Below are 24,809 nucleotides of genomic sequence, written 5' to 3'. Positions count from 1 at the left end.
TAACTGTCCAGGATCTCATGATGTTGACCAAGGTGGTCTCAAACTCATATAAATCTGATGGCCTATGCCTCTAGAGTGTTAGGATTCAAGGTGTGTGCCACTGTGGCCAGTTTCACTAGCATAAGATTTTTGATAAGCTGAATTTTAAAAGTAAATTGTTTCATTTTAGGTGTGTGTGTGTGTGTGTGTGTGTGTGTGTGTGTGTGTGTGTGTGTGTGTGTGTGTACGTGCATATGTGTGTGTGCATGTATACATGTGCATTTGTATGTGTGTCATCTAAGTGGTTGTACACAGCCGTGATGTTTGTGTAGAAGTCAGATGGACAACTTGTTGGAATTGGTTCTCCCCTTGTGGTGTATGAGTCTCAGGGGTCTACCTCAGTTCATAAGGGTTAGAGGAAAGCATCTTTAGCTGTAGAATTTTAAATGGAAAACATTTTGTTTAAGTAAATATACAAGTTTGCCTTGTTATATTGCTAGCATATGTGGCTAGAATTGAAATTGAGAATTTATAAGAAAAAACAGTCCTATTAATCTACTTCTCCCTGCTTATTTTCATCTCAATGTGTTTGTTTTTGTCTTTCACTCTAGTTCCTGAACCTAAGAAAACTGAAAAGATCTCTACAGCAGGTAGGGGTACTTGGTATCACTTGTACAGGAATAAATGGTCTTTGGGTTTTGATAAAGAATGTTTGTAAAGCTGAGGGACTGCCAGAATACCAAGAAGAACAAACCAAAACCAAAACCCCTCCATATCTTTTTTTGGTTTTTTTTTTTTGGTTGAGACGCTGACTTAAGGAATTTTATTTTCACAAAAGTGTATACGTGTTAAGCATGATTTGTTTATGCATTGTTGTGTACATGTGATCCTATGATGAATTAAATATACACACTCAAGGACACAGTGTGACACCACACAGACACACACCCACACATACTACACAATGTAAGTATGTCATTTAAGGCCTAACATCAGCAAATGTATCATGAGAAAGTATCAAGGCATGTTAAAGGTTACGAGCAGTAACTTTAAATGTGTGCTAAGACTGAAACATGCTCTTAAATAAAGCCTATGCGTTGTGAAGACAGTGTTGAAGCAAGTCCATTTAAACACTAGAACTTACCAGCCACTGTTTCTTCTATGCATGCATACACTGCAAATAAACACCATTTTCAAAACACCACGGAATCAACTGGAACCTCAAAGTTTCTAAGGCGAGCATGATAAATGCTAGCAATTTACCTATGTAAATGGTTGTCTCACACACTTAACTTTCACCGACGTTCAACCAAATTCCATTTTAAGTTTAATAATGACACATGTCTCCAACTATAGATTTTTTTAGATATCATTTTTGTTTTTCATTTATTGAATATGTACCCTTTGAGAGGTAATTTGTTCCTTTCGGATTTCAATGTAAAACTTCTATTATTTATATTCATTTTTACTTTCATTTATTTATTGTGTGTGTTGAGGGGTGTGTTGGCACATCTATGTTGGTCATGAGACAACATGAGGAAGCCAGTTGTCCCACTGTGTTGTCATCAGGAATGGGAACATGGATTGTAAGGCTAGATGGCAAGCACCATTACTTTCTCCCTATCTTCTTTGTGCACTGTTATTTTTAAAGTACATTTTTCTAAAAACAGGTTTTTGTAGGAGACAAAATCAAGATGAACTGAGTACTTAGAGCAAATGATAGAGGTTAAAGAAGACATAGCCATCTTCTGAGAAGTTCTACCCAGCAGCTGATCAAAAAGATGCTGAGATTCACAGACACCAAAGAGTGGGCAGACCACAGGGAGTCTTATGCAAGAGTAGGGTAAAGAATAGAAGGACCCTGGGGGAAGAGGAGCTCCACAAGACCAACAGAGCAACTAACTCAGGCCCAGGGGGACTAATGGGGACTGATGCACCAACCAAGGACCATACATGGATGGAACCTAGGCCCCATACACATAGGTAACTAATAGGTAGTTTGGTCTTCATGGCGGAGTGGGGTCTGTCTCTGACATGGACCTTCTTGCCTGCTTTTTGATCACTTGCCCCTGTCCAGGTTGCCTCATCAGGCCACAGGGAAAGAAGATGCATTCAATCGTGATGGGAATTGATGAGCTGGTGTGGGTTGGGTGTGTGGGGGGGGATCCCATTATCTGAGGATGGGAAAGAGGGAGGGAGGGTGGGGCCAGGAGGAGGAAGGAAGAAAGGAATGGAAAAGAATATATTTAACAAGTAAATCACAAAACAAAATATAAATCCAGAGGAAAATTCTAGTTAATGGCAATCTTTCTAGTGCCAACCTTATTTTATTTCTTTTTACTTTATTAATTTATTCTTGTTACATCTCAAAGGTTATCCCATCCCTTGTATCCTCCCATTCTTCCCTCCCTCCCATTTTCCCCTTATTCCTCTCCCCTATGACTGTTCCTGAGGGGGATTACCTCCCCCTGTATATGTTCATAGGGTATCAAGTCTCTTCTTGGTAACCTGCTGTCCTTCCTCTGAGTGCCACCAGGGGACACGGTCAAAGTTGAGTCCAACCTTATTTTATATATTTGTTATCCATATGTAGAAATTATTGTGCACAGACATAAATAATAAGTATTTGTGTCTTTATCACTATCTTTCTGTGCAGTGAAAATGGTTCTACAGAAAGGCAAACATCCATATTCTTGGCTTAAAACACTGACATATTCTCATTTGCACAACTTATAGCATATATTTAACTAATATTTATAAATAATACTTTTTCTCCATCATATATATATATATATATAATATTAACCTAAATGATCATTGACACTTTTCATAAAAGTAATACTGTAGCATGAAGAGAAATTTAGCGAGTTTCTCATTTTTAATGAGCGAATGCAACCATTTTAAGTAACTTATGATCTTAAAACACTTGTTCTCAGGAAGAATGAATAAAAGAACCAAAGGCAGGAAAGACTCCGGAGATGGTGTTAGTGTTGTGTTTAGTGTAGATATTTAAACTGTAGGGAAATGACTAGTACAATGACTGTGATCCGTTCCTCTTCCATGTTTATATCAAAAGTTATCACAAAACTTCACATATGAACGTACAAAATGAAGACTTGCATACAAAATATGCTGTGTTGTTAACAACTCTTACTGGATATTCAGTAGAAATTTACTAATCAGTAAGAGCTTTGTGACATCATCACTTCATGGAAGCACAGTGCTGCATCTCACTCCGTATTTTGATGCTGGTCTCAACCAAAAAGGCAGCATATATGCTATCAAGTACTTACCATCACATCATGTCAAATACTTACTTCTGCTTTATGAGATATTTATTTTTAACTTTAAAAAAAAGATAGCATGTAAAAATATGAAAGAAATAGTCTTTTTATTTAATCTTATGCCCTTTGGACTATTTTGAACTAGAAACATATAAACAATAGAAGGAATTTTATTTATTTTTAAGCTTTTAAAAATTTTTATTTATTTAATTTACTCAAATTACATCTCAATTGTTATCCCATCCCTTGTATCCTCCCATTCCTCCCTCCCTCCCTCTCACTTTCAACCTATTCCCCTCCCCTATGTCTGTGACTGAGGGGGACCTCCTCCCCCATTATATGGTCACAGCCTCTCAAGTCTTATCTTGGTATCCTGTTTATCCTTTCTCTGAATGAAGGAATTTTAAATGATATTTATAATGATATTTTATTCTGATTGGTATATCAGGAATCTTGACTGCCATTCAGATGCTATTAGCCTCATCGCTTCTTTCTTCCCCTACTTCATTGTACGTTTCCCTGGATATAAGAGGAAACACACAATATCTGTCTTCCTAGATCTGGCTTATACTATAAAGAGTATCAACCATTTGAAACCTTATTAATTATAAGAATGGATATTGTAATTTAAATTTATACAACAGCTCTATTGACAATGTTTATTTTTATACATTCTTACATTAAATGAAACTTTGCAGAATAAGATAAATAAAAATAAAAAGAAATAAGTATAAATAGCATTTTAATGAACTATAAGCAATCAGTAAATGATTGAGAACATATAGCTAATCTCACTGCCATATTTCCTCAATTGTGTTGATGATATAAAATTTCCAAACATCTGATAAGATAGTATTTTCTTTTCAAAAGCATACAATCAGAGCTATGTTTAGGAACTATTTCCACCTGGTTACAATATTAGTGAAGAGTGTGGTAGGGTTCTAGATGGTGAGGGCATTCCTACAGTGCATAGCCACCAGAAAAAATCCTCAGAATTATGATGTATTTAAACTATAACCTTTGAATACATAGAACTTCTGAGACAGGAAGTTTATTAAGACAATGGAGACAGTGTTGACTTTAGGCTAGAAAGACATTTAACTTGACTCTCTTTACCACTTGTTAAAGATATGAATTAACTGGCTTAAGGCTTCTAGACTCCAGTTTCCTCAATTTATGCATGAAAGTCATCATACTCGCCTACCAAGGTTGCCATGTGCAAGAGACATGTTGCTTGCCACGTGAGTTAGCTTCAGTGCATGGCAGCTGTATTTATAAGGAAGTCTACATTCAAGGCTGAGCTTCATATTAATGGGAAGCAAGAGGAGAGAATGAAACAGTCCAAGAGACACCAAGAGGTGATAAGATGAGTGGAAGATGAAGATAATGCAGCAATGGGATGAAGCCCATTGACAAAGGGGGTTCTGGAATCTCAGGTCTTTGGTCTGAGGAGGAGAAATAAAATTGAGGACCTTGAGGACCTGGGTAAAGAAGAATACTGGCAGTCATAAAAAACAACACATGGAGTAATATTTTATGGGGAAAAATCATCAGGGACTTAAAGCCAAATTCTTTATTATAACCTAAGCATGACAAAATAAATATAACCACGATGTAGAGCCAACATAGACAAGAAATGATGATCTTAAGATATTTGAGATTAATTATTTAAATTCAAAATTAATTACAATCGTGGCTCACGTTCAGCATGAAAAGATTCTTTAGGAACCATTCATCCAGCTGGGCAGGGTGGCACACGTCTTTAATCCCAGCACTTGAGAGGCAGAGGCAGGTGGATTTCTGTGAGTTCGAGGCCAAGGTGAGTCCAGGATGGCCAAGGCTACACAGAGAAACCTTGTCTTGAAAAACAAACAAACAAAGCATCGTGCATCAACAGAACACATTGGCATTCTCCCTGCATTGTGCTAGAGCTCCTTCTGTCCTTGTCAAGATGTTTCCTGGTCAGATTATAGATACAGATGACTTTCAGTATTTTTATGACTTTAAGGTCTTCAGCATGAGGTTTTGCAGTAGGTGACAGTTATACAAGTTATAAACATGCAATAGATGGAGGTGAGACATCCACACAGAGGGAGGGGTCTATAGTCCCTGGAAGATGAGACATAATGGCTTGGAATCCTCGAGTGTGATCATGTGTTAAAAGGTTTGGAACAGAAGACAAGAGAAAATGAAAATGCTATTCAAAATGACTAAGAATAGAGAGAGAATAGATGAAGACCTTTACAGGACCACTTCCTGGAAAAGCAAACTGCCTGGCCACCAGGCAATGGAGAGTCCCAGCATCCCAATGTAGAGATCTTTTTTTTTGAAGGGTTTATTTTTATTTTCATTTTTTACATATACATTAATATTATTACATATATATACAACAAATTAGATACAGCAAGAAGAACCATGAAACAATCAGGAATATATTAATATTACATTCATAGTGTTTTGGTTGTTTGTATTTGGCAACATTGGAAAAAACATCTTTCCTATCTTGGTACGTCTAAAATTCTGAATGTAAATGAATATCTATCATATCTCATCTCTATCGACTTAAAACATCTATCTAGACCTAAAAAATCTTAATTCCTAAACAATAAAGCTTAATTGTAAAACTAAACTATCTGGTCTTCAACCCCATCAGAGACCTGAGAAGGAATAAAAACTAATTGCCTGAGTAAACAGGAAATGCAAGTTAGCAGCTTCTCAAATGAGAAAATGACAGAGACAGTTTGCTACCTGAACAGTCACCCAAAACACTCTATAACGTTGGAGCATCATCTTCAGCCTTCTGGCCCAGCATATCCAACAGACTTATTTGTGAGGCAGGTACTACTGAGGACTTGTTTACCCTGTCTTGGTAAGGTTTGGCCATCAACTCTGCCTGCATTCAACCTTGCCCATTTTTAGGCAGAATTCTGTCTGTGGCCAAAACTAGGACATTTTTCTCCGTGGCTGATTTGCCATGAGGAGGTTCTTTGATGCTCATCACTTTCTTTGAGATGTTGTCAGGAGTTAACCTGTCACAGGATATTTAAAATAAAAAACATCTTTAAAGGCTCTATTCTGTAGGTCCCTGAAGTTTTTGAAGACCATATCTATTTTGCCTTATCTACATATAAAATTATATCTATCTGTTAAACCTTGGATGTATATTATTGTGACAAAAATAGACTAGTAATTGACATGACCATGGCTTGATCTGCTAACAATTAACTTGTGTTACTTAATTATTCTAAACAGCCTTTCAACTTATTTGAAGTAAGCCTTTATTATAATTTAGTTGTATGAACACAATAGTAGAAATATATATAATATGCGTACCAAGAATAATCTTAAATTTGATTTCTATACCAATGTATCAAAGTTAAACTTATTTTGCATTGATATACAAAATTCTATACCAATGAATTAGAAATAACTTTGTGAGTAACAATTAAGGCCTTAAGTTGAATACTAGATCAAATAATCTACTTTTTGTCCTAAACACCTTCAGCAAAGTCGCTGGATACAAAATGGGAATAGAGACCTTTTAAAGAAAGAGTCGAAATGCCAACAGTTAGAACCACTATCTCCCTCAGAAAGGTGAAGAGGCAAGATGACAAGGAAAACAGGCTATTATACTTGACAAATAAAGCTGTCATCCTGTGACCTTTGAGAAGATGCCTTTCAGAAGAGTAGTGAAAGCAGAAACCTGACTACAGGAGTTAACAGGGGAATTCATCCATTGTAGCTGAATGCAGAGTACAGGCACCTCTGTTTCTTAAGTGTAGAACTCAGGGAAAACAATGAGATTCCCACACAGGGAAATTTTTAATGTTTTTATTCTCATATGCTGGTAAGGAGGGGACATGCTAGGAAGAGGGGTAGGACTTTGTCCACAGAGAAAAATAGTAATTAGAGGTAGTGTCCCAGATCTCAGAACTGTTGGGGTCTATACTAGAAGTGAAGGGAATTGTTTTAATTAAGAGAGAGAAAAATTTCCCCTGAGCTTAGAGGACATAATGAAAGAATAGATTAATCTGGAAGACTGTGTATGAGGACCCTGTTGCTTAGAACATGATCTGCCTAACATGTTAATGGCAAAATGTAGGATAAACTTCTTCGTGAACATATAGGGAACAACACCTATAAAGAAATCAGACAATGTTTACCAAACCTCCTCATTAACCAAATCTACACTTCTTTGGAAAAACTAAACTATTTATGCTACAATAACTGAAAATAAGACAATGACACAAGATGATTAAATTTCTAATCCTAGAGGAATTGCAGGTCTTAATCTACTTTTTTATATAGTATACTGATAGTGAAAGCAAGACAGATGTGTATTTTATTAGGTAATTTATGTATAGTTAGTTGTTACATTCAGAAGAAACCTACAATAATTAAAAATAATAAATGATTTACAAACATTTTGTGTTCTGAATCTTAGGAAGATCCTTCAGCATTGGGCTTTTGCTCTCTGCAAAGGACATAGGGAAATGATAGTGACACAGAAGTTCGGCTGTTGAAGATAAGTGCTGGTATCAAAAGTACAGGGTGACAATTTCTATGGCTATATTGAGGTACACACACCCCCCAAATCCATGATCTGAAACATGAGTTAGCTGTGTGACATATCAGGAGGTAGAGTCTGTACAGGTGTCTGAAGTTACCTCAGAGATTTACATTGCCTCTTCAGTCTCCTGAATACAAAGTCCAAAGGCTTTGTTTATGAACAAGAAAGCCACCATCAGATATTTAGTTAGCACCTTGAACTGGAACTTACTTTCCAGTTGCTGAAAATGTAACAAATATCTTTTTGTTGTTTGAAAGGCACTAAGACTACAGGGTTGTTAGAACAGCCAAACCAGAGGGAGATATTGGCTGGAGTTAATGACAATAAAATATATTTTTAATTTTTGGCAAGAGATTTTTAACTTAAATATTATTATCACTACCAAAACAAAATCTACCTAATATACTGCCACCAAAACAAAACACAGAAATTCTAATATATGAGGTGATATATATGTAAATTTGTTTGATTTGGGTAAGCATTTTACATTTTATAAACACATCAATACATTACAATACTTGCTTTTAAGTATATGTATGTGTACATATGTATACACAGTTGGTTTACTGTGAAATACACTTTAATAAATGCAGAGAAGGTTTAGAATCAAAATAGAATTTTCTTTCACAAAGGGCTTTGACAAAATACCAAGCACCAATTTATTTATTTTCATTTATTAAAACAATATCCATATGAAAATTAAGTGTCCTATAGTCACATAAATAAATTCTGTATGTACCTCACTCTGTTAAAACCAAAATCAACATTTCTTTCACCTTTTTGTTCCTTATTTCTGTAAATGAATCATGATTCACAATCAGTTGCACTGATTTAACTTCTCTGCGGCCCTTTCTTTCCCACATTCTGCATTCTCCAAATGTTCCCAGATTTGTTCTCCACTCATTCTCTTTCTTGCCTCTGACTCTTGTCGTCTCTTTCGAGAAAGCATATGAAATCATTAATGTGCTGTTCTTTTATTTGTTGTTTAAAGCTCTGCCACCAGCCTGCTATAGTTTTCTTCACAAAATGGTGTCTGCCATGAATGAGATTCTAGATCACTATTAACTATTTCTTCTGTATTCCTCCTCCCCAAGCACACACACACACACAAACACACACAAACACACACACAAACACACACACACACATACACACTCACACACATGAAAGAGAGAGAGAGACAGAGACAGAGAGAGACAGAGACAGAGACAGACAGAGACAGAGAAAGAGAGACAGAGACACAGAGAAAGAGAAACAGACAAAAACAATTGAAAAAGTACAATAAATAAAAATAAGCAAAATGCATGGATAATACTCACTTGTTTTGAACACAGCAATAATACTAGTTTTTCAGGACTCACACACTCAAAAAGAAGGTATGCCATCTCAGTCATGAAGAGTTTAGTTCTACTTTTTCATGATTGTATTTAATTACGACATTCCTCCCTTCTCTTTCAAATTTACTTCCAAACCCTCCTACATTACTCTCCATGCTATCTTTCAAATTCATGGTTTCTTCTCCACCAATTGTTATTGCATCTGGAAACAACCTAGATGCCCCTCATTCAAATAATGGATAAAGAAACTGTGGTACATATACAGAATGGAATTCAGCTATCAAACACAGGGAAATCTTGAAATTTGCAGGCAAATGGATGGAACTAGAAATGATCACCCTGAATGAGGTAACCCAGGCCCAGAAAGACACACACGGTATATACTAACTTATAAGTGGATATTAGCCTACATAGATGTCCTCTGAGAGACTCCACCCAGTAAGGGTTTGGGACAGATACTGGGACTCACACACAGACTCTGGGTGAAGCTATGAAAGTTGTATAGAAGAGTTGGGGGACGGAAGGATGAGGGAGGGGTGGTTCATGAGCTCCACAAGGACACTATCAAGCCTGGCAGGTCTGGACAGAGGGGGCCCTGCACAAACTCTACACCAACCATGGACATTTCATGCATAGAACCTGGAACCTCTGTTGAGGAGTAGCTGATAGACAGCTCATTCTCCACATGGGGTGGGTGGGGGAGAGCAGGGACTGCCTCTGACAGGAAGTCTTTGATTTGATCACTTCCCCTCTGGTGGGGGAGGCCCAGTGAGAACACAGGAAGTTGATGAGATGATGCAGGCTATCCAGACGAGACCTGATAGGCTGTGGTCAGATGGTGGGAGAGGAGGGCTCCACTTGTCAGAGGTCTGTGGTAGGGGAATAGGGCAGAAGAAGCAGGAGGGTGGGACCAGGAAGATAAGAGGAACGGCATAACAATCAGGATGTAATGTGAATAAATTATAGTGAAAACGAAGAAAGTTAGAATGAGATTGTAGACACGATATACATTTTTTTATAATCTGGCTATAGAAGAAAGAACTGAGGAAAATCTAGGATAAGCCTCAGAATTCTGTCTTGAGACAAAGTGTGAATATCAGTGTCATAGAGCATTATTCAAGTTCACAAAAGAAATGATAGGTCTCTCCCTCAAGGAAATTTCAACTCTGTAATCCTACATATTTCATATGTTCACTATGTGGGAAGTAATATCTAGTGGCATTAAAACAGATCCAAAATCCCTGGCCTTGCAGATTATAATTCATCTGTGTAGAAAAGAGGGACATCTTAAAGTACAGGTTTCTGTGGGGCATACATTTATAAGGAAGACGGGGAAATAATGCTGATACCTCAGCCTAGATATGCTGGCAATGGTTACAAGATAGTCTTAATTCTCACAGAGCTTGTGAAGAGGGATAGAAGTGGGAACTGGGTGCATAACCATGAAGGACATTTGCTTTACGGAATGGACAGAGGAAAATTGGACCATGAAAGGACTTTTTTTAAGGAAGAAGAAGAAAAAGGCATCAGGCAAAGTGTCTTAAAGTTATTTCCAAAGTGGTTTTACAAGTTTGCGTTCCCACCAGCAATGAAGGAGTGTTCCTCTTTCTCCACTTCCTCGCCAGTATGTGGTGTCACTTGAATTTTTTTATCTTAGCCATTCTGGTGGGTGTAAGATGGAAGTTCAGAATCGTTTTGATTTGCATTTCTCTGATGACTAAAGACACTGAGCATTTCTTTAAGTGTTTCTCAGCCATTCGATATTCCTCTGTTGAGAATTCTCTGTTTAGTTCTGAGCCCCATTTCTCAATTGGGTTATATGGTTTGGTGGTGTTTAATTTCTTGAGTTCTTTATATATTTTGGATATTAGACCGTTGTCAGATGAAGGGTTGGTGATGATCATTTCCCAGTCTATTGGCTGTCCCTTTGTTCTGTTGATAGTGTCTCCTGCCTACAGAAGCTTCTTAGTTTCATGAGGTCCCATTGTTAATTGTTGACCTAAAGGCCTGGGCTGTATTTCTGTTCAGGAAGTTTTCGCCTGTGCCAATGTGTTCTGGGCTCTTCCCCATTTTTTCTTCTAACCAATTTAGTGTCTCTGGTTTCATGTTGAGGTCTTTAATCCACTTGGACTTGAGTTTTGTGCATGGTGACAAATATGGGTCTAATTGCATTTTTCTACATGTAGACATCTAGTTAGACCAGCACCATTTGCTGAAGATGCTATCCTTTTTCCATTGAATAGATTTGGCTTCTTCGTCAAAAATCAAGTGTCGATACGTGTGTGGATTCATTTCTGGGTCTTTGATTCAATTCTATCACACAACAAAGACATATGCTGAACCATGTTCATAGCAGCCTTATTCATAATAGCCAGAACCTGGAAACAGCCTAAACATCCCTCAGTTGAAGAATGGATAAAGAAACTGTGGTACATTTACACTATGGAATAATACTCAGTTATTAAAAACAAGAAAATGCCAAAATTTGTGGACAAACGGATGGGACTAGAAATAACCATACTGAGTGAGTTAACACAGAAGCAGAAAGACTCACGTGGTATATACTCACTTATAATTGGCCACTAGCACAAAAGGCATGTCCCATGAAAGTCTTCACTTACCAGGAAAGTGGGATAGAGGTAAGGACATCCTCCTGAGGCTCTAGGTAAAAGAAATATAGAAGATGGGCAAATAGAAGGACATCATGATGGGTGGATCGGGGCCCAGGAGGGTCTGATCAAACTATTGCACTAACCGAGGATAATACAAGTAGTAAACATTGAACCCCTACTCTGATCTACCCAATAGACAGGACATTATACACAGTTATGTGGAGAGCGGAGACTGACTCTGACATGAACTCTGCTGCTCCATATTTGACCACCTCCCCTTGGTGGGGAGGTCTGGTGGCACTCAAAGAAAGAATAAGCAGGCTACCAAGATGAGACTTGATATCTTATGACCATATAGTGAGGGAGGAGGTCCCCCTCGGTCATAGACCTAGGGGAGGGGAGTAGGGTGAAAGTAGAAGGGAGGGAGGAACGGGAGGATACAAGGGATGGGATAACAATTGAGCTGTAATCTGAATAAATTAATAAAATAAAAATTCAAAAAACCAACCAAACAAAAAAAAGTTATCAGAGTTTGTGAGATCACTTCAAAAAGTGAATGAAGAAAATACTGATGGGAAAAATATTGTTCTTACAAAGTTGCAGTCTCAAAGGCAAAGAGTAGATATTATCATAGGAAATGTCATGGCGGAAATGGGTAGAATTAAGAGACTTGGTGGTTTCAGAAGGTTCTTAATTAACCAAACAGAAATAAGTACAGCTATTTTCAATGTTATAAGGCTACAGTTTCTTTAAAAACTAATGGTTTCATTCTAATTGTAAGATGTTTACTCTAGTCCAGATAGTCTTAATAGGACATCTTATAGTTCAACCAGGAGTAGAAACTATTAATGACCTTGTAAAATACTCCACAGTATTGGGAAGTAGGACTGGGCCTTTGCATTTAAAAGGAAGCTTTGCTTGGAATTCCAGTTTTCATTACTGAAAAGCAACACATTTTTGAGTCAAATGAGTTTGATGAAAGCATTTGAAATATATCAAGTATCCTACCTAGTACATCAGATAGTCATAAAGAAACAAGCTTATTTTTATTTACGGTTCTCAAACATAAATAAAATAGTCAGTGGAACACATGGAAGATGGAAGAACATCTTAAGTCTCACTATCTCAGATATGTAGAGAGACTTTCACACAATATAGTTTTTGTAACAGTTTAATTTGTAAAATATGTTGATAATATCAGTTGGAAATTAAATGAGAATGATTGAAACAATAATCACACTGAGTTATAACCCAAAACCCCCAAATCAAGCTGAAGAAGCACGTACAATAATTTCACAGTCAGGAACTGCAATTTTTAATTTTTACGCAGTATTAGTTTGTGAGAATTACAAAAGGTCAACTCCTTAGCAGAATACACTAAAAATAATTCTCCCCATTTTCAACTCAGTTTAGATGCTAATTAAGTATGACAGAATAGAGATCATACAGAGTCATAAAAGTCGACAGCATTAAGAAGCTGATGGTTTGCTGTTCTACACTGGAAGGAAATCAAAGCCTTGTAGATACACCAGCTTGCCAAAAATAAAATAAAATAATAAAATAACAATTTATATTCTAAAGGTTTCTGATTCCAGACCAACTTGTACATTAATAAGACACATTGTAAATTTTATAAGAAACAAATTTCATGTGTAGGATTTCATGTATCTGGGAAATTTGCAATGAACATACCTTCTCTTTCATGTTCTAGTCTACCTCACATTTCAAATCACTTTACGATATCTGGAGTTGATACTCTTTTGTAGGCTCTTCGGAAATGATATGTACAGCATGGAATGCCAATCAAATCTCATCTTTCCATGACTGAGACTAAAGTTATTCATAAGAATTTGGGCTGGTGGTGGTGGTGCACGCCTTTAATCCCAACACTAGAGAGTCCGCAGAGGCAGGTAGATCGCTGTGAGTTCGAGGCCAGCCTGGTCTACAAAGTGAGTCCATGGCATCCAAGGCTACACTCTACCTCAAAAATGAAAAAAAAAAAAAAGAATTTGGTTTTTGTTGGTAAATAAGTGTGAGCAGCTGATGTTCTTGGAATAATATAGTGCTTAAGAAAGTACTAAATGTTGCCAGTGTTGGTGGAGGTGAGTATGTGACTAACTATGCTGTTAGACAAATGCTCATCCTCGTCTATAGTTTTTATACATGGTTTGGGTAACTCTGGTTAGTTGGTACTCTATCAGCTTCCTCTGATTCAGAATTTTTAATCCTTGATTAAATAATTTACTTGCTGCTAACTGTTTTTAATATCATTTTCAGTCCATGTAAGAACAACCCAAAGTGTTCCCACAGCTGATTCGAGGCAAAGCATTAGGTCACATCTGAGATTATGGCAGCTTTAGGATGGATAGTGACCTAAGCTTTCCACAGAAACTACTTGTAGGGCAGGATGTGCTCAACAGACTTAAGCAAACAGGCTTCTAGACAACTTGTCCCGGTGCCTGTGCAGGCAAAAGGGAACGACAGAGTAGCTGCTGGCCTTACGGAAAAGATTTCTTACTGCTTTTCTTACTGTTACTGCCTATAACAATAGCGGACCCATTAAGCACATTTTTGTAACTTATCTATCTGCATCACATTTCTATCTTCCATAACAGGAAGTAAAGATCCCTTTAAGATTTCTGTTTTAATATTTATTGTATGCATATATGTATATCCATATATATTAAATATACAAAGGTTTCAGAGTTGACCATTTGGCATTGGGCAATAGTTAGTAAAAACAAGAAGGCATGAATTTGAAGAAGATAAGAGAGGAGTATATGGGAGGTTGCAGAGGGAGAAATGTAATTAAATTATAACCTCAAAAACAAAAAACAAAAGAATTCAGTTCTAGGCCAGATGTGATGTTGCACACTTGGCAGAGGCAGGTGGATCTCTGTGATTTAAAGGGCAGTATAGTCTATGTGCTAGCTAGGGATAAACAAACTTTAATGATAATAATAATAATAATAATAATAATAAGAAGAAGAAGAAGAAGAAGAAGAAGAAGAAGAAGAAGAAGAAGAAGAAGAAGAAGAAGAAGAAGAATTCCATTTTATTAAGAGCTATTCTTATTAAATGGATCACTGGAAATAAAGGGTCACTTTTTCAAAGAATTATCATTTTTCCTTGAATTTTATCAATTATAAATAACATTAGTCCTCATATAATTTCCTGTTAATTTGCCAAAAAATGTTTTTCTGATTTTATACTAATAGTGATTCATTATTTCAACCTAGTAACATTTGGAAATCTAGCAGATTTTTTAAATAAAGCACCCACAGTGTGAAAATACTTCCATAGGAAAAGTACAACAAAGCAGTTGCCAAAATTCATACAAGAATCAAAATGTGTGTTCTCTTTAAGTGTAACAGATATTTTATATGTACTGTTATTTCTACTTCACATTTATACTTTCTATATTGTACTTATGTGCTTAAGATATTTGAGAATGCTAAAATAAAAGTAAATGAGTAAAAGTGCCTTCTCCTAGGATATAATCAGATTCTAAGTTGACTGGAGCACGGTTTGCCCATTTAATGTATACAGTGTGAAATTTAGGTATTAATTAATCTTCAAGCCAATTTAAATGACAGAATACTTGTTAGAGGGTCCTTTTCAGCCAATCCAGACATTCCAGCAGTACCAGCTTCTGTTGTATTTTTAAATGCTATGGGCATAGATACGAACAGAATCAGCCCTTATACAAACTAGGTGTGTTAATGTGCCCTTACATTTAAAACAAGCTTCCACAGCAGAAAATCTATCAGGAAATGAGTAAGCAGACTTCCCAAAAAGCAATGAGCCGAGGAGGAATAAGTCTGCAGCACTTAATGTTGGTTTTCATGTGAGGGAATTTCCCTTGTAAGCAATACTTTATTTAACTTTAATTAATGCATTTTTAAAGTTTATATATACTATCCATCTACTTTCCTTTTAACTATAAATATCAAATTTAGCTGATAAATAATAGTTATATATGTTCATGTGGTCAATATAATTTGAGGGTGTTTCTGTAAACACCCAGTACAGTTAATTACTGTATTTATTACCCTACCAGCACAGCTCTTTTTCCAGAGAGCATGGCTGTACTTGTTTTCCTGGCCTCCATTCCTTGCCTAGCACAGTATCTTCAGGCTCCACCTATATTTACATAAAAGATATACTTTCCTGCTTTTTGAAAGCTTTATAATATTCCACTGTGTCCTTGTGCCAAAGTTTCTTTCCAGAGACCTGTTGGCTGCATGTCAAGGATATCGTGTATATGTTGAAATTAGAGTATATAATGTACAAACATCCATGAAGTGAATCTCTTCAACATGAACGTGGCAACTCCTAGGGATGAACGCCAACAAATAGGATCACTGCATCATAGCCTAATCCCACTTTTAGGCCTTTGAGTAATTCTCATATTATATTCCAAAATGTTTATACTAACTTACATTTTGACTGATAGAGGACTGACAGGATCCCCTTTCATCACATCCTCCCCAGCTAGTCAGTGTTCATCATTTTAACAGGTATGGGATGATATCTCATTGTTATATTGTATTGTGTTGTATTGTTTAACATTTCATGGATGATTAGCAATAGCATTTTTCACACATCTTCATCTTTTGAACATTTATATCTCTTGTTTTAAAAATATTGGTTCAAACCCATTGCTTACATTTTGTACACACACACACACACACACACACACACACACACACACACACAATATTCCAACCATGGTTTCCCCTCTTTCCTCTCCTCCCAGTTTATCCTCCACTTCTGCTTTGACCCTCATCTACTCCTCCTTCATTTTCATCCATAAAATGGCAGTGCTTTCCATAGATATCAACCAAACATGCCATATCAATTAGCAGTAAAACCAGGTACCATCCCTTGTATTAAGGCTGTACGAGACAACCCAGTGTCACGAAAAGGGTCCCCAAAGCCAGAAAATGGGTCATAGACAGCCTCCACTCCCACTGTTAGGAGTCACGCAAGAAGATCAAGCTACACAACTGTAACAAATATACAAGTGACCTAAGTCAGTCTCATCTTTTTAGTCAAATTTAGTTTGCTTGTTATTGAGTCATTTGTATTCTAAATAGACACACAGACAGACCAACAGACAGATAGATAGATACGTAGATACATACATAGAAAGATATTGGATATAATATTAGTAGTCCCTTTAAAATTGGACCAAGCTACACAACTGTAACATATATGCAGGCGACCAAAGTCAGTCTCATCTTTTTAGTCAAATGTATTTTGCTTGTTATTGAGCCATTTGTATTCTAAATAGACACTCAGACAGACAGAGAGATAGATAGATACATAGATAGATACATAGATACATAGATAGATATTGGCTATAATATTAGTAGTCCCTTCAAAATTTTGTGGTTTGAATATATTTTTCCCAGTCTGTAGTTTGTCTTTGAACAAGAACTGTATACAAAACTTAACTATTTCCCATTTTGAGATGTGTTTTATAATTTATTCTTTGAGATGTACCTAAATGTATACAATGAAATATGATACCATCCAGCCCACATTTCTCTCCTCCAACTCTCATAGCTCCCCTGCATCACGTGCCCCTCCCAACTCTATATCCTCTTGTTTTTACAAAAGACCTCATTAAATCCAATTACTGTTGGCCTTGATGTACATGGGTATGGGACCATTAGTTGTTGCAAAGAGAGGCTTCCAGTGCCCCCAAAACTAATATTCTCCTTTCCCTAGCATCTGTCAACTCCAATAGTTTGCCACTTAGGGATGGAGTCTCTTACCAGTTGTCAGTGATAGTGTAGTACAGACCAAATCATTTGTTAACTACATTATGTCAAAGTGTTGTGTGTGTCATTTTGATCATACTTTCTAATTTTTCTTTATATGTAAATGTACACTCCTTATACTTTTGTGCCTCTAACTTCAAGTTATGACTTATTATTTGTGTGTCTAATATAAAGTATTTTTTATTCATAGCTATTTACCTTTTACTTTATATTGTTTATGACCTTAGCCTTTATACTTGAAATGGAAAAGAGAGCATTTCTACATTAACTAAAATAATTTGAAAATATTTAATAAAATATAAAGTTGAAACTACCATGAGTAACATCACAAACCTGTATATCCTTATATTGTTGCTCATTTGGAGTTGCTTATATGATTGTATCAATTACAATCTACTTGGAAGAATATTACTGTGATTTCTGTTTGAAAAACACTTCTTATATTACATGATTTTGATTTTTAAACACATTATTTCTAGTTTTCAACAATAATATCTGATAGGATATTACCGTCCTTGACATTGAAACGCTTCCCCTACATTTACCATGTCTTATTTTTTTAGCAATAAATTTTATATTTCAATAAATAGAGAGAGCCTTTTTCTGGCTCTTAATTAAGCTTTGTTTGCTTAGATATCAATAAACAATTAGGAGATGTAAGTGTGAAAAATAGCCATGATTGTATGTTAGCTTAATGCTCTGGACAAGTGCAACCATGGTTATTGAATGGTGGTCATCAAACTTCGATATGTGTAGGGTAAACTCATAAGACTTTTGTTAAAATTTTTTTGCTTATTTTGATTTTCAATTTATATATTTTTACATGTGCACTGTATTTGCATCATTTCTGGTTCACGTACTCCTGCCTCCAGCTTCCACTACAGCTCCCTCCATTTACTTTCATCTTTATGACCTCTTCTTTTATTATTGTTGTTATATGTACATAACATATGTCATATGTAGAAGAAACTGTCCCATTGCTGAAGCCCTAGTCTTCAGGCACTATAATCTAGAAAACACTGTCTTAGTAGATGTCCTTGTTCCTTTGGCTCCTACAGTCTATATGAACCTTCTGTCATGCTGCTCCCTGAGCCCTTATTTGTAGGAGTTATGTCATAAATACATCAATTGGAGATAATTGCCCACAGTCAGTTGTTTTCTATATTTGGGCAGTGTGGATTGCTGTGTTGGATTCCATCAGTTCCACAAAGGAAAAGAAATCCTGTGGGTACAAGGACAGGTGTTTGGAATAGAGTTTGGAACTATACTGGTTTAGGGATGTGGTTGCCATTGGTTCTCTTCCAGGGTCCCATAGCTCACTAGCGATGCATAGCTAGCTAGGTTTAGAGCAACAGGAATGACTTCATTCTTGTTGAATAGGCCTTCAGCTTGGGCCTATTCAGGGTTGGTTAACCCTGAGATGTAACTGCCACCATTGCACACTTACTTATAAGAGAAAGATAATCATCATGTGGTATCCCTTATTTGTGGATTCCGGCTCCAAATCTTTTGATGGGCATAGAATCAGGATTAATCACACAAAATAGAAAGGCAAAAAAGGGAACAGTGTAGGGGTAGAAAGGCCTGTAGCAAGCAGGGAGGATAGGGCTCAGGTCCTGTGAAGGCAGAAATGGGAAATGCTGGAGGATACCTTATCTACTTAGGTCTGCCCTCTGTAGCATACAGCTTGTCACACAAAGCCAGCCAGTACAATATGTCATATTTGCATATTTACATATTTAAATAAGTTAAATAGGTTAGACTACTTGGGTGATAATGTCCCACCCACAAGCCATAGAGTATTTAACAAAAACTCTGGTGGCAGGCATGAGAAACCACACTTGAGTTTCTGGCTAAGAGAGCTCAAGAGATTCCTCAAGCCATATAGATTGTTGACATGGCCAACATGTTGGCTGCCTTCCAGCTTTGAAAGGAAAACACAAGTGCTGGAGACAAAAGCTCATTTCAGACACCCTAGATGGAGGAATTAACCTGGAATTGACATGGAACCACACCTGCCACCTGGGTCTAGTTCTCAGAGCACCCAGAGGTGCTTAGCAAACTGACAATGGAGAAAAGAAGTTAAGTTTTCTCCTTTGCTGTGAAGTCTACAAAACGTAACAACAGCACAGAAGTGTTCATTTATACTCTGTTCCTTCAAATATGTTACTGTTGCTGGAATACTATTGCCTTATAGATTTTTTTTTCTCTGTGTAAACATTTTACACATTCCCTTTACATTGTTTCTTAAACACGAACCTTATCTAATGCATCCATTTAGGGTGTGTGTGTGTGTGTGTGTGTGTGTGTGTGTGTGTGTGTGTGTGTGTGTGTGTGTGTTATACTCAATGATATACAGATCTCTTTTTTCACCTGTGACTTTTCTTAGATTTTTTATGGCTTGACCAATGTTACCTTAATGGAATATGTGAGATCATCGAAGCGTACATTCTCCTGGTGAGAGTCCATCATTAGGACATCTTTGTTCTCCTCTTTTTATGTGCTCTAACTAGTGGTTAGCGGCACTTTGCACACACATACCCATATAGCAGCGTCAAGGCACAGTATGTCAGAGCCCAGCACAAATGCTGTTAATACTCCTTTGGGATAACAGTTTGTAATCTATCTATTCATCAGAACAATCTGATAAATTTTTTAAAAATATATTTTATTAATTTATTCATATTACATCTCAATTGTTATCCCATCCCTTGTGTCCTCCCATTCCTCCCTCCCTCCCTCCCATTTTCCCCTTACTCCCCTCCCTTATGACTGTGACTGAGGGGAACGTCCTCCCCCTGTATATGCTCATAGGGTATCAAGTCTCTTCTTGGTAGCCTGCTATCCTTCCTCTGAGTGCCATCAGGCCTCTTCATCCAGGAGACATGGTCAAAAGGACAAACTTTGGGGCCCTTCTCCAGCATTTCTTATTGTGCATATGTGTGGTGAGGACAGTTTCCAAAATAATGGTGTTGCTCTGGGACCTTCACTTGAATTCCTTACCAATGGGCATGAATGGTCAGGGGTTTTCTATGGACATACAATCACTTGATACAAACACTTGGCATGACCTGGATAATTCACCAACTGGTACTTTTTATTTATTTTTAATTTAACTAATTTATTCAGATTACATCTAAATTATTATCCCCATCACTTGTATCTTCCTGCTACCCCCTCCCTCTCTCTTTCACCCTATTCCCCTCCTTTAGGTTTGTGACAAAAGGGGACTTTCTCCCCCTCCATATGGTCACAGCCTATACACCAATCAGATATCATCCTGGTAGCCTGCTTATTCTTCCTCTGAGGGCCACCAGGCCTCCCCACCAAGGGCAAGTGGTCAAATAGGGGGCACCAGAGTTCATGTCAGAGTCAGTCCCTGCTCTTCCCACAACGGTGGAGAATATGCTCTCCATTGGCCAGATCTGAGTAGGAGTTCTAGGTTTACTGCATGCATTGTCCTTGGTCAGTACAGTAGTCTGAGCAGACCCCCTGGGTCCAGATCTGCCTGCCTTGATGGTCTTTGGTACTCCTGTCATATTAACTTAACCTCTTATTTAACTTTAATTCACTTATTTAATGATACTTTCTGTAAGATTCCTTAAAAAGTTCTTCCAGAGAAAATCTCCACATGTTTAATATGAATAACATTCATAAATTTTATGAGTATTTAGTTGTGTTATAATTGCTTAAATTGTCTTAAAATAAAATGTTATAAACCCCAATTTTTTGGAGATGAGTATAGCAAATGAGTTTATGAAGATTTTCTATCCATTTGCACATGAAACTTTAACTTCTTTACTTTAAAATTCAAAATTTAAACCATTCAATAGAAGATAAACATTGGGCATTGCAGAATGGCTCCTGTATCTGTCATATCGAAGGTGATTAGAAATTCTGCAATCGATTGAAACATGAAACTTTTCATTAATAATTTAATATATTCCTCCAGACTATCCTTTAGTACCTTAAAACTGTGGATGTGTGGGATGTAGTGACCTAAATTCTGACAATATAGACTACCTGACTTTCTACAGAAATTTGCTAATCCCTACACTGTGGAAAATGTACAGATCAGCCGATATCTGTATTCATTAAGAGTTTCATAGTCAGCAGAAATCACTAAAGGCAGATAACATGTTAATAATTGTAATAAAATCTTAAAATCTGATTCTTTATCTAGTACAGTGATGGGATAAAATTTGATGGGTGTCAAAATTAAATTGTGTGTGCTCTTTTCTTTAACTTTATACAGAAAGTCAAGACTGCACAAATGCAGGTGCTCATCTCAATTTTATTGATCATTGTAATACATTAAGAGTTATATAATTTAAATAATCACCATCATCTTTATCATGAGCAATAAATAAAAATATTATAGGAGCACAGTAAAGAAGGATAGCTGAGGTCTATATTGCTTTCTTATTATTTTTAGATCTATCTGGCATTCTAAAATATTAAGTAAACATTTAAGCATTACATGACTAAAATATTTAATTTTTTCGACTTTCCATAGGCAAAGATGTAAAGCACAAACCACCACGTACGTTATGTGCATGTCCAATTAGTGAAAAATAAATTAATTAATTAAACAAATATTAAATGCATGGTTTTAACAAATCTCTCTGATCTTATTTTAAATATTTTGCTGAAATCTGGTTGCTTTCTTAATATTTGCATATTATCCAACTATATTTTCCTTTAGGCTTTATTCACTAGAAACCTAGCACTGTCACTAAAAATTGTAGCTTGCATTTCCATTTTTTCTTAAAATAATTCTTCTTATGTTTGAGAGGGAATGGTCTTTGTCTGCATCTCTTGCTTTGTCATAAGCACAAAGAAAATATAGCTGATTAAGATATGACAGATTAAAATACAATTGATCATATATACAATATGTGTGTTGCAGTAAAGAGATTGATGACATTTTGTAACCTTTATTACTTATATTTTAGAGCCACAAATGAAAAAACAAGAGAAATCAGGTACGTATTTATAATAATACGTACTTTTGAAATGTTATGTCAAATATCATCCAAAACAACATTAAAGAATAAAACATCAATCCTTTATAGACAAGATTGCTCTGATGCTCTTTTTAAGGAGAAAATGTCTTTCTGAATTTGTTGCAGTTCTAAGGTATCCATTTATACACCAAATTGTACTGGAATAATTACAAAGATGTATTTCTTTCACTGATAGAAAAAATAAAACAACAAAGGTATGCATTAATATAAGATATCATTTTTTTAAAAAAAACACATTAGTATACATATAAAAACAGTGAGTAGTTTCTATGGTTCAAACAACCTTTTCTCTGAACTTTAGAGGCACAGACTTCCTATCACACAAGTATCTGGCTTCATACTTCTCTTCCAGTTCCTGAGTTTGAAGCAAACTTCCATAATTGGTAGTATGCAGTAGAAACTTTTCCAACTGACTATGAAAACAGTTAAATTTTGGTTCATTGTCACTGAAAACATTCATTCTGTAGAATTGCTGTCACATAAAGCACAAATTGAATGACTCCGAAAATTGTATGATTACTTCTTCAATTACTGTAGTCTAAAAATCCCAAATCAAGGAGTTGGTTGAGTCATGTTTTTCCTGAAACCCACAGAGAAGAATCCATCCTTGCCTTTTTGGCCTGCTAATGCTTAGCAGCATTCTTGATGTGCCTTTTCCCCACACACAGCCTAACTTCTGTCTCCATGGTTACATGGCCATCCACCTTCTTCATGAGCATCTTTGTTTTGGTTGCTTTGCCATTAGGCACACCAGTCACAGTCAATGAATGACCTACCTATACTCCCAATGTTATATCGTAACTAATTATATGTGCAAGCAGCACATTTCAGAAAAGAATAATATTCTGAGGTTCTGGAAATTAGGACTTGAACACACTTTTTTGGAGTTCACACTTTATTCTATTAAAGCCTCTCTCTTATCTTGCCAAAATTCATGGACTTCCTATGCAAAAAATGCATTGATAATATACATACATTTTCAAATCTTCATTACTACAATATATACTATTGTCTACCTGTTCATTTCACTTAACAATTCCAGAAGTCAAAGTCATTACTTAGGTGATCTACATGAGATTTGGGGAAAGAAAAAAGAGTGATAAAAAGTGTTCTCTCCCTGTGTTTCTGAGAGTCTAGGATCTGTTTGAGAACTGTTTGAATGATCTGTTTCCAAATTCCATAATGAGAAAGCCATTAGGTACACATTCACATTTCAAGTGGAAAAATTAGAATGACAAATGAGAATGTGATGGTTAAAGGAGTTTTCAGTTCTGGCTGCTATTGGGTCTTGAGAATCTTCTTTCTGTTTCTGTCCTTCATCTTCTAGGCTTTGTGTGGTGGTGGCCCTACCCTCGCTACACAGGAACGGCTCCACACTTTTCAGCTATTTCTTCATTTGATCTTGTCTTCACCCCATTAGTGGTGTCATGTTTTCTTATAAAACTATCAATAGCTTGATTCATATTACAATCAATCCATGGTAAAGATGGTCTTCCACAGCTATTTTCTGGGTCACTTTTATTTTGTGTGGTGACTGGTTGAACCAAGTTGTTATATACATAATTTCAAACATTTACCTATCTATAAAGTTAGCTCTGTTTCTAGCATCATTATGGAAAAGTCTGGAACTTTTCCAAAACACCATGGGATGGTTCTGTTTTCATTAACAGTCCATTCTTGTTGTTTTCCACATTCCATTATAAGGGATAAATACGTACCAGTCCACACTTGTCTTTAGCATTTTCTTGAAAATATTTTTTCTAATAAACAGTCAAGTTATTTACTTACAAGTTAGCCCTTCCAATCTACAGAAGAACATAATTCATCTAAGTTTTCTGCCTCTCAAAAAATACACTGTTCTCCAAAGACCATAAACATACTCTTTCCTCCACGGTCCAATACTGCTTCACATTTTTTTTCCAGAGGGCCCTTCATCATTTCTGTTCCAAGAAGCATGTTATTTAAATTCACAGCAGTTACTATACTTGGAATTGAATGTGTTCATTCAAAGCCCAGGCATTATCAATGCAACAGATTAGGAGATGAACCACAAAAATGGTAATTAGACAGTGAAGGTTCCTGTTTAAAGAATGAGATCAAGGCTGTTATGAAAGCTATTTCTGCTGCCTTTTGCTTGCATGCCTGCTCCTTTTCTTCCCTCTGCCATGTGATGACACAACACCCCTTCTCTCCAGAGAGTGCAGTGGCCAG

The 24,809-nt window shown here is 36.4% G+C and overlaps 1 protein-coding gene across 11 annotated transcripts in view; it reads left to right on the top strand.

The window, feature by feature from the left end:
• Positions 1–24,809, top strand: part of TRDN (triadin) — a 355,846-nt gene that overhangs the window by 281,851 nt on the left and 49,186 nt on the right. For 9 of the 11 annotated variants that reach the window (XM_084777414.1, XM_084777409.1, XM_084777410.1 and 6 more), the window contains one exon: positions 591–629. In XM_084777414.1, coding sequence (XP_084633540.1) covers positions 591–629 — 39 coding nt within the window. Of the gene's footprint in view, positions 1–590; positions 630–22,087; positions 22,115–22,526; positions 22,557–24,809 lie in introns of all 11 variants that reach the window. The other 2 variants (XM_084777401.1, XM_084777402.1) reach the window with 2 other exon arrangements.

Source organism: Acomys minous (genome assembly GCF_964271855.1).
Source record: "Acomys minous genome assembly, chromosome: 3".
NCBI lineage: Eukaryota > Metazoa > Chordata > Mammalia > Rodentia > Muridae > Acomys > Acomys minous.
The sequence above is the reverse complement of the archived record's forward strand: the minus strand, read 5'-3'. Positions and strand labels throughout refer to the sequence as shown.